Below are 10508 nucleotides of genomic sequence, written 5' to 3'. Positions count from 1 at the left end.
CATTTCAGTATATTTATACAAGTTGATATACAAGTTAATATATTTTGCAGTTTCATCATTACAAATGCTTAATTAGAAATATATTTAAATACATGTCAGACGAGTTTCAATAGAAATGACATTAAAGTATATTTTAGTTGACCATAAATGCTTGTCAGTACATTCAGCACTTTAACCATATTTCAAAGACAACTGAAATAATTTTGAAATTACAAATAAAGATGTATTTAAGTCTTACTTAAGTCTGTCACAAAAGCATTCTTACGTTAGTCTAATTCCATTTATATACAGAGAATATATATATATATATGGGGGGGGTGACGTACAAGATCCTTCCCTTACACACAACTGAGGAGAACAAGTCCATGACTCTAGTAACCAGAATCTTGGAGGAGGTCCATAAGTTTGGGATTGACCGCCGTGCGGAGCCCATTATCGCTATCGGTGGTGTGTGTCTGGATATCACGGGTCTTGCTGCATCACTGTATCGCAGACGTACTCCGTATGTTCGTGTCCCTACTACTCTGTTGGCTTACATTGATGCCAGTGTAGGGGCAAAGACTGGGGTCAATTTTGCCAACTGTAAAAATAAGCTAGGGTCATACATCCCACCCGTGGCAACGTTCCTGGACAGGAGTTTCCTCTGCACTCTGCCACGCCGCCATATTTCTAATGGAATGGCCGAGATGCTGAAGGTGTATGAAAGACAGTACAATACTGGTCAGCTTTTCAAAAGATGTTTACATTTTACACATCTAAAGCAACTTGCATTGTATTCAAGGTTCATGCATTGACTTTTAAAAAAGGAGTGCGCTTAATTGTACTGAATGTGCACTTGTAGTGCATTTAAAATCTTAAAAGTATATTTTAAAAAAAAACTGTATTTGCAGATAATATAATATTAATGAAATAAAAAGCCACTTAAGTGTGCTTATAAAGAGTTCACTTTCTTAACACACTTAAGCACACTTTGTAATTGTGTGTAGTAAAGTACATTTTAAATCATTATGTTTTAATAATCTGGTAACACTTTATAATAAGGTTCCATTTGTTAACATTAGTTAACTGCATTAGTTAACATAAACTAATAAAGAAAAATACTTGTAAAGCATTTAATAATCTCAGTTAATGCTGATTCCAACATTTACTAATACATTACTAAAATGAAAAGTTGTATCTATTAATATTATTTAATGGACCTGAGCTAACATGGACTAACAATGAACAGTTTTTTTTTATTAACTAATGTTAACAAAGTTGAATAAATACTGTAACAAATGGATTGCTCACTGTTGGTTAATGTTAGTTAATGCATTAAATATAGTTAACAAATGGAACCTTATTGTGAAGTATTACCAATAATCTTAATAATCTTTAAATAAATTGTGCTTTAAAGAAGTACACATTTTGATATGTTGACTAACATAACTTTGGGTGCATAAATAACTGAAAGTTCAATTATATATATATATATATATATATATTAATAGATGTGTTTATTTGTTAAGATTAAGGCTAAAATATTGACTTTAAAGTATTTTTTCTCTTTTAAAGTGTTTTTATTTTCTCTAAATTTAGATTATTTTTTTTTTGTTATATTCAATACTTTTGGCACAAGTTTAACGCCATATTATTTCCACCAAAAAGTAATACTTAAGATTTTAAAATTAAAAAGAAATTAGGAAGAAAATTTAAGAAAATAATTATTTTACTCAGCAAGAATGCATTCAGTTCATTAATAGTGACCATGGAGACATTTATAGTCACACAAGATTTCTATTTCATAGAAATGCTGTTAATTTGAAGTTTTTATTAATCAAACAGTCCTGAAAAAAAAGTTTCCACAAAAAATATTAAGCAGGAAAAACAGTTTTCTGCATTATCAAACCAACACTGAATGATATCTGACGGATCATGTGACACTGAAGACTGGAGTAATGATGCTGAAAATTCAGCTTTGATCACAGGGATGAATTAAATTTTACAATATATTCACATAGAAAAAGCTACTTTAAATTGTAGTAATATTTCAAAATATTACTGTTTTAGTGTATTTTGATTAAATAAATGCAGCCTAGGTGAGCAGAAGAGACTTCTTTGAGAAACATTTAAAAATCTTACCAATCCCAGACTTTTAAGCATTATTGTGAAGTCTAACAGAGGTCTTGTTTCACCAGTGCTAGTGATCCCCTACAGATGGCGCTGATGAAACACAGAGACTCTTTGAACTTTTGGAGAAGGAGGGCAGACATTTGTTGGACTCTAGTTTCCAACCGTTGAGGAGCATCCCGGAAAATGTGCATATGGACGCAGCGAGTGTGTCCACGAGACTGGCCATTGAAACCATGCTGGAAGAACTTGCCCCAAACCTGTGGGAGGATGACCTGGACCGGCTGGTGGACTTTGGCCATATCATCAGTCCAGAGCTTGAAATGGTTCTGCACATTACGACTGAAACTAACGTTGCACATTGTGTGTCTGTCTTGAGTTACTCTAATAACTGGAGTCATTCTTTTCTTTGATACAGAAAATACTTCCTGTGCTTCTGCATGGAGAGGCGGTGAACATTGACATGGCTTTCATGGTCTATGTGGCTCACGAAAGGGGCTTTCTGACAGAAGAGGAGAAAAGACGTATCATTGTGTGTATGAAGAGTTTAGGTCTTCCTGTGTGGCATTCAGACTGCACTCTGGATCTAGTACTGAAGTCCCTTACTGAACGACTCGAGCACTCCGGAGGATTTCTGAGAATGCCTCTACCCACAGCACTAGGAAAAGCAAGTATGTGAAACATAGAAAGAAAAAATATTCTTCTGCTTTCAAACATTAAAGGTGCATTCTGTAGTTTGGTGCAAATTCAAACAGTTTTACACATGAGGAAATATTGTTTTTGTGAAGAGTCGTCTGGATGGTGTATAATGAGATTAATTATTAATTTATTTTAGATTAATTCATATATTTTAATAATAATAATATTATTTTATTAGATTAATTAATTATAGTTTTCTAGGCTATAAAAATTGTGTGAATTATGTATGGTGCATCCAGGTCGCCACCATACACCAATCCTAACACACTGGAGTCAAGACCACCTAATCCGAGACCAAGACCATTGCCTTTATTATATAATATATTATAATATAAAAATCCAGATCTCATACAAGTACTATTTTGCAACAATATCTTGGATTTTGTGGGTATTTGTATTAATTTTGGTGTGATTTTTGACACATTCCTCATTAATTTCTGACCCGGCAGAACAGTATAAATCAGTGGCTCTAAGCCAGGGGGCCGGGACCCACTAGGAGGCCTCAAGATGACATACAATTATTTAAAATAAGACAAAACAATCATTAAAATAAACTAAAACAACTAGAAATATTTTCATAATGAATATACATCTTTCTAGTCATGCTAAGCTCTAAAATATTTTGGGTGAGTGGAGGAGGGGCCTTCAAATATTGTTGAAGGACAATAAGGGGGCCTTGAAGTAAAAAAAAATTCAAATTATTTATTATTTAGTTATTTAATTAGTTTGCATTAGTTAGCCTCTAGTAGTGTTTTAGTGATGCGAAGCATGAAATTTAGACAACGAAACACACTTATTGAGACAACGGGAGAATCAGTACCTGGACGTCTGAAAACAAAAAGCCAGACAGGAACAAAAACGAGTGTAAACATTGGTACATCATGCACATGTTGGAAAGATTTAATGATAGAGAAATTCCTAGTAGTGACGCTCAAATTACTTACTTGTATATTTAAAGCGAGTTTTGAGCAGTGTAGAGTAGGGCTTGTTGTTTGTCATTTCTCTGATCACAAATGCAGACATGGTTTTATGTTTACGCGGCGCGATGCAACGCAACGCGTAAAAAGACAGTATAAGTCATTATAATCCATAATTATGTCCCCACTGGATGCAACGAATGCCTCGTTTATAATGGGTTTTCATGTTTTTGTCTCGTTGCTCCGGCCGGACAGGGCATCACAGTATGGTGAGGGGCGTAACATTTCCGTCTCACGCTTGAGGTATTCGGCCAATCACAACGCACTGGATAGCTGGCCAATCAGAGCACACCTCGCTTTTCAGACCGATGAGCTTTGTAAAAATCGACGCGTTTCAGAAAGGCGGGGCATAGAGGAGAAACAATAATGTACAGTATGTGGAAAATAATGTGTTTTTTTGAATCTTAAACCCATAAGTACATTGCATTACACCAAATAATGTTCTTTTTAGCAATGTCATATGACCCCTTTAAAGCTTCTAACAAAGGTTTCATTTCCAAAGCGCCTCGTTGGAAATTCTTAATTCATTGGCTGAAACGGTTCGTTTTCAACACCTTTAGCTGGCTCTAGCTCTGTGATTATGTTATCTGAAGGGGAGTCCGGAGGAGAGATATGCAGGAGCTGATCAATCTCGGGGGTTGGGCTGCTGGGTCCGCTAGGCTTACTTGTCTCTGTGCTCGTGCTCGTGCTGGAGCTGGTTCCCTTGCTTACGTCGGTGCTCGTGCTGGGGTTGGTGTGGATGCCAATTTTGGAACGTTTTTGCTGGGATGGGCATTTAAAAAAATCGGAAATTCGCTTTTGCGAAAAATGAAAAGTGCCTACCTTAAATAACCCCGAACGTGGATTTGCGCTCAGCAGAGGAGCGGACGAATTCTTTCATCATGTCTTGAATGTTTACGCTGTCCAAAATGTCTCCGTGAACATGAAGCAATGCCAGATGAGTAAGCATTGGGCATTTAAAAAAATCGGAAATTCGCTTTTGCGCCATTATCTCCTAGTTAATCTTGCTCGCATTCTGTATAGTTCATGTGTGATACCGCGCGCCAGCGTCACGTCCCGTGTTCATGAGGATTATGATAGGCTAATCCCATATAGAAAACATCACAAATAAAATTAATCCATGTTTATAAAGATAAGCGTGGGTTTATTATAGCCCACCTACAATTTACATTTCAGAGATTATTACAAATAAATTATTAAATGATAAAACTGAATACATTTTAAATGAACAAATTTGGCGTTGCATTTGCAACCCTGTGAAAACAGGGGGTGCTGCAGCCCCCCCAGCACCCCTACTTCCCGCGTCCCTGAGTATCATCCACGTTGATAGATGTCAGTGCAGCGTCTAACACCATTGTGGTTTCGGTACAGAAAATACGTAGCAATGCTAACGCTAGCTAAAGAACTACTGAATGCACCGTTATAGCACAACGATGAAGAGAGCCATTACTGAAAGTTTTAGCTAGTACGAGCTAGTAAAGCTAGTAATATACCTGAATAAGTCAATGGGCTTTTTCTCCAAAATTCTGTGTTCTCTATTTAAAAATTTCTGCATTCCATTTTAATGGTTTATTTAAATGTTAATAACAAAAAAGGATGTCTAATCAGTTTAACAATTTATTATTTATCTAATAATAGTGTTTAATGCTTTTCAGAATTTTTTTTCTGGATTCTATTATGATTTCATACAAATTATTTATCAAAAATGGTGGTAATCAAATGTAAAAAAACCTAATCATTTAATTAATCCTTTAAAATGTAATCAAATGAAATTTCGACAACACCATGCTGAAACACCCCAAGCAACGAAACTGTGACACTCATTCACACAGAGACACAGAACACGCCGACTTCATATTAAAATAGCAGTTTTTTTTATTATTCACAGACACTAGTCCACATCACATTTCGATTAAGTGTCCTGACCTACTTTTGATTTATTCCTCCGAAATTTGCCAAGGTTCGCAGTAGTCATTTACTGAAATCATGGAACTTAGCGAGTTTGAATAAAGCTCTGAACTACTGATTCCAAACTAGAGTTGTAAATGTTTCGAAGCTAATAAATACACCATTCTGCAAGAATTCAAAAGTAGCCATGTATTGACTTTTTGAAAAAAAAATTTATTCATGAATAATTATTGGGTGATTTTATGCTAGCTGCAACTGGCATTGAGATGAGTGAGAATGCTATAGATCAGGGATCCTCAAATCTGGCCCATGAGATCCACTTTCCTGCAGAGTTTAGCTCTAACCCTAATCAAACACACCTGAGCATGCTAATCAATGTCTTCAGGATCATTGGAAAATCACAGGTAGGTGAGTTTGATCAGGGTTGGAGCTAAAGTCTGCAGCGCATTCGCCCTCCAGGGCAAGATTTGAGGAACCCTGCTATAGATTATTCCAGGTATTATAGACCTCCAGAGCTAAACAAAAACTGACTACACTCTTAAAAATCAAGCTTCCATGAGGGGGTTTTCACAGAGATGCCATAGAAGAACCATTTTTGGTTCCCCAAAGAACATTTCAGTGAGCAGTTATTAAAAGAACCGGCATTTTAATAGTCTAAAGCAGTGGTTCCCAACCCTGGTCCTGGAGGCACCCCAACACTGCACATTTTGTACGTCTCCTTAATCAAAAACACCTGATTCAGGTCATCAGCTCATCAGCTCCAAGACCTGAAATTGGTGTGTCAGAGAAAGGAGACATGCAAAATGTGCAGTGTTGGAGTGCCTCCAGGACCAGGGTTGGGAACCACTGGTGTAAAGAACCCTTTTCCACTATAAAGAACCTTTTGTGGAATGGAAAGATTCTGTGAATGTTAAAGGTTCTTCATGGAAGCATCAACACCAATAAAGAACCTTTATTTTTAAGAGTGTAGTCCAACTTTAAGTACTCAGGCACATTTTTAGCAAACACCATAAGACGGTGACATACGGTTTCATTTCCTTCAGTTTGTCTTTTTCATACCCCGCAGCAATCTTCAGTGACACAGAAGAGAGCATTGTGTTGCCAAGCATTCAATAAATGGTGTGATGAACAGTGCGAAGCCACCATGAAACCAGAATAACACACCACAGGAAATGGAGTCCGATTGATTATAGTCCTGAACCAAGAAAACATCTGTGCTACAAAATGAAACACACCAAATCATGAATGAAAACCTCCAGAAATTGTGAAAAACACTCAGTTTTATTTCAATGTCTGTAACATTTTCATTCCCAATACACTTGTCAAGCTTTAAAACCCAACAATGAAATGCTACTTTCCTCATAAAGCTTCCCTGCAGAAGTCTCACGGTTTGACTGAAACGTGACTTTCCCAACAGGTTTAACGTGGGCCGGCTTCCAGTACTGAATTCATATCAAAGGAATGCTTTATTTAATATTTAATTCAACCAAAAATCAACATTACAAGCTATTCTAAGTTCCTTCTTAAATAATGTTTGGTTAAGCTTCAAAAATATCATACAAAAGAAAAAAAGAAAAAAACATCTTTAGCTATATAGCCAAGACACTCTTATAAAAGACAGACCAATCTGTATTTGTTATTAAAAGGCGTTTGGTTGAAGTTCCACGGAAGCCTGTTTTAAAGGCACCTTTCATTGACGCCACTGATAAATATGCATTCATACAGGAGCCTTGTGCTTTACCTGTTACCTGATTGTCTGAATTATTGCTCAGAAAAAATTGCAACAGCCAGTTTTTGCTATAAATCCACAACGGTATACGTAACAGTTTCACTGCATATTTAGACTCCACTTGGAATTTGGCAACATTTTAGTAGTCAACACTGCGTAACATTACATTCAGAGGACGACTTGCAGTAGTTTGTCTAGTAGGTGAAGGAGTTTATGTAATACACTATTCTTGAAAGTTTTGTAGTGCATCAAGACACTTCAGCTTTAAGCCAGAATACAAGACAATCTTGATCAAACCCTGCAGGTCAGTATTAACTAGGTTTTGGTGGTCCTACTGAGAGATCATTCCCCCCTACTTCACCCGAGGACCGAACCCATTGGGTTCCACAGTCTAAGACTAAGTCTAAAATCACAAATATAGATGATAACACTTCATTTAAAGGGATAGTTCACACAAAAATTAAAATTAGGAACATTGTCTCCTTTATTTTTTATTTACAAATTTAGGGTTTATTTTTTTGTCCTTTTTGGAAATTGACAGTCCAAATGGAAACCTGTTTCGGAATGGAATGAAAAATAAAAAATAAAAAGTTAATTGTGACTTTTCTCGCAACTCTAAGTTTATATGTCACAATTCTGAATTTTTCTTCTCAGAATTGCGAGAAATAAAAGATCGGAATTTTTTGATAAATGTCACAATTACCTTTTTATTTTTCATTTTGTGGCGGAAACAACACTGAATTGCAAGAAATGTTGCGATTACTGACTCGTGAGATAAAAAGTCGCAATTACATTTTAATTTTTTTTATTCAGGAACAAAAATCTGATATTGCAAGACAAAGTCAAAATTCTGAGAAGAAAAGTCTGAATTGTGAGATATAAACTCGCAATTACTGAATCGTGAGATAAAAATTTGCGATTACCTTTTTTAGTTTTTATTCTGTTACAGAAACAAAGAAACCGAAAAAAGTCGCAATTACCTTAATTATTATTATTATTTTATTTCATGGCAGATAGTCTTCCATAAGTCCCAGTCCCCACTCACTTTCATTGTATGGAAAAGAGCAGCATGAACTCTGCTAAATATCTCTTTTTCTGTTCTACGGTAGAAATAAAGTTATACAGGTTTGGAACGACATGAGGATGAGTAATTGACAACAACGTTTTGGGTGAACTATTGCTTTAAGTGACAGGTTTGTAATGTAAGGCACTTTACAGTGGTCTGACTATGTTACCTACGCTAAACTCTTACAACATCTTTCCATTACACACAGGTTGATTTCTCAACTGAAAGCTATCTTTGCATAGTTCTATGAAACAACACGGTAATAGTTGCAGCTACATGATCATAATAGTGGCACAAATTGGATGCTACTCGAAGGCAAACATCAGTACATCTGAGTTGAGCACTTTTAAACAGTAGAAATATACAGTAACAGTACAGCTTATTATTACAAACAAAGTCAGTCATTTTACACCATGTAAGAATTTTAAAAACCCAAACAAGTGTTAAGAATAAAATATAAAATATGTTTTCTTTTTTTTTTTTGATCTTCAACATACGATCATCCTTCCAGTGTTTTTGCCACCAATATAAAACATAAAAAAAAGAAAACCTGGGACAGTGTAATTAAAACGTATGGCAGAAACGTAAAACAGAAATTAATTAAAATGTTATATTAACAAAAAAAATGTTATAAGGGCAATAAATTGGAATTTGAAGTTTGAATTATCATGACTATTCATTTAGTCATCAAACGTGTTAAAAAATGATTTCACATTCTTATGGATTATTTCAAGCTATGCACTGTGAGATGCACTGTTTTTAAAATGCATCCTCAGGGAATCTTAAGAAATGCACGAGGTGAAATACATTAGCATAATTATAAAGGCACTGCATAAAACCACTAGAACCGTATTTGAAGGTTTTCTGCAGAGTTAAAGCTGAATATTGCTTATTGCTTGGCACACTCTACAAGACATCTGAAAATCAGTTGGATATTTCAAATGCTGCATGCAAACTGTCCTTCCACACGTGCATTTCTTCAGCCTCTGTGTCTAAAGATTATTCCACAAATCCACTGAGCTACGTGAAATTCTCCTGGACCAGAAGCATTAATACTGAGCAACTACTGCCATTGATTAATAACTGAATGAAATAATTTAGGGACAGCTGCTTCAGATCAGCCTCATAGCAAACATACTTTGTCCATCTATTGGTTGTGTGCGTTTTCATCTGGAAGATGCGATTTTTAGAGCATTTGCTCAAAAGTTTCCTTAAACATTCAGTGATATTAGAACGACATTCAACAGAAATTTTCACAACATTTATGAATTAGTTACGATTAATGTAGCTATGCTAAAGGACTATTTCACCCAAAAATTTTCATTTACTTCCCTCACCTTTTTACATAAACCATGAGAAACCTTAACAACTTTCATTTCGCCCCTTCATTCAAGCATTCGGTTCATGCATGCGCATATCAGCGGCTCATCAGTCACCAGTCCGAGTCTAAATGTTTCCTTAGTTCAGTGACTGTTGGAGGAACTCAATGAGTTCATTCATTATAGGATCATATTCACTGGTATTTTGGCTCATTTCAATTCGGAGTGACTGTCAGACATCTGAAAGTGAGTTCTGATTCAGAAACTTGTAGATCTGTGGTGCCACAAACGGTTTCAGACGGTTCAGTCCAATTAAAGAGAATCAGTTCAAAAGAATGATTCGTTTGCGAACTGGACATCCCTCCGAACCATTTGCCTGAGGCTATAAATTAAATGTTGTAAATAATGTTCAGTTTCTTGCACAGACCGATCATTTTGCTTCATAAGACCTCAATATATCGTCAGGAGCTATGGGTATTAGGGCTGTCAAAAAAAAAAAATGTTGAATTTCGAATATTCGTCGAATTTAAAATAAAAATCCACATTCGAATGCAAAAACGTTGCATTCGAATTTTAGGCGTGCGTCAGGCAGCCTAATCAATGGCGCACGAGATGCGATGACGATGTAAGTGTCGTTGCAATATAATGTTTTTGTTAGCCTATCCAGTTGAAGCCACTAGATGCGGCGCTGCTGCATTGTT

At 35.9% G+C, this 10508-nt stretch overlaps 1 protein-coding gene across 1 annotated transcript; it reads left to right on the top strand.

The window, feature by feature from the left end:
• Nucleotides 1–308: 308 nt before the first annotated feature.
• LOC107748446 (2-epi-5-epi-valiolone synthase-like) lies at nucleotides 309–7909 on the top strand. The gene is given in 6 exon segments (XM_016563218.1): nucleotides 309–695; nucleotides 2197–2215; nucleotides 2218–2435; nucleotides 2528–2780; nucleotides 6760–6791; nucleotides 6793–7909. Coding segments are annotated over 6 exon segments (969 nt in total). The 3' UTR covers nucleotides 6853–7909.
• The last annotated feature ends 2599 nt before the right edge of the window (nucleotides 7910–10508 follow it).

Source organism: Sinocyclocheilus rhinocerous, unplaced genomic scaffold, assembly GCF_001515625.1.
Source record: "Sinocyclocheilus rhinocerous isolate Xijiao unplaced genomic scaffold, SAMN03320098_v1.1 scaffold2515, whole genome shotgun sequence".
NCBI classification, from domain to species: Eukaryota; Metazoa; Chordata; class Actinopteri; order Cypriniformes; family Cyprinidae; genus Sinocyclocheilus; species Sinocyclocheilus rhinocerous.
This window is presented reverse-complemented; position numbering and strand designations above follow the sequence as displayed.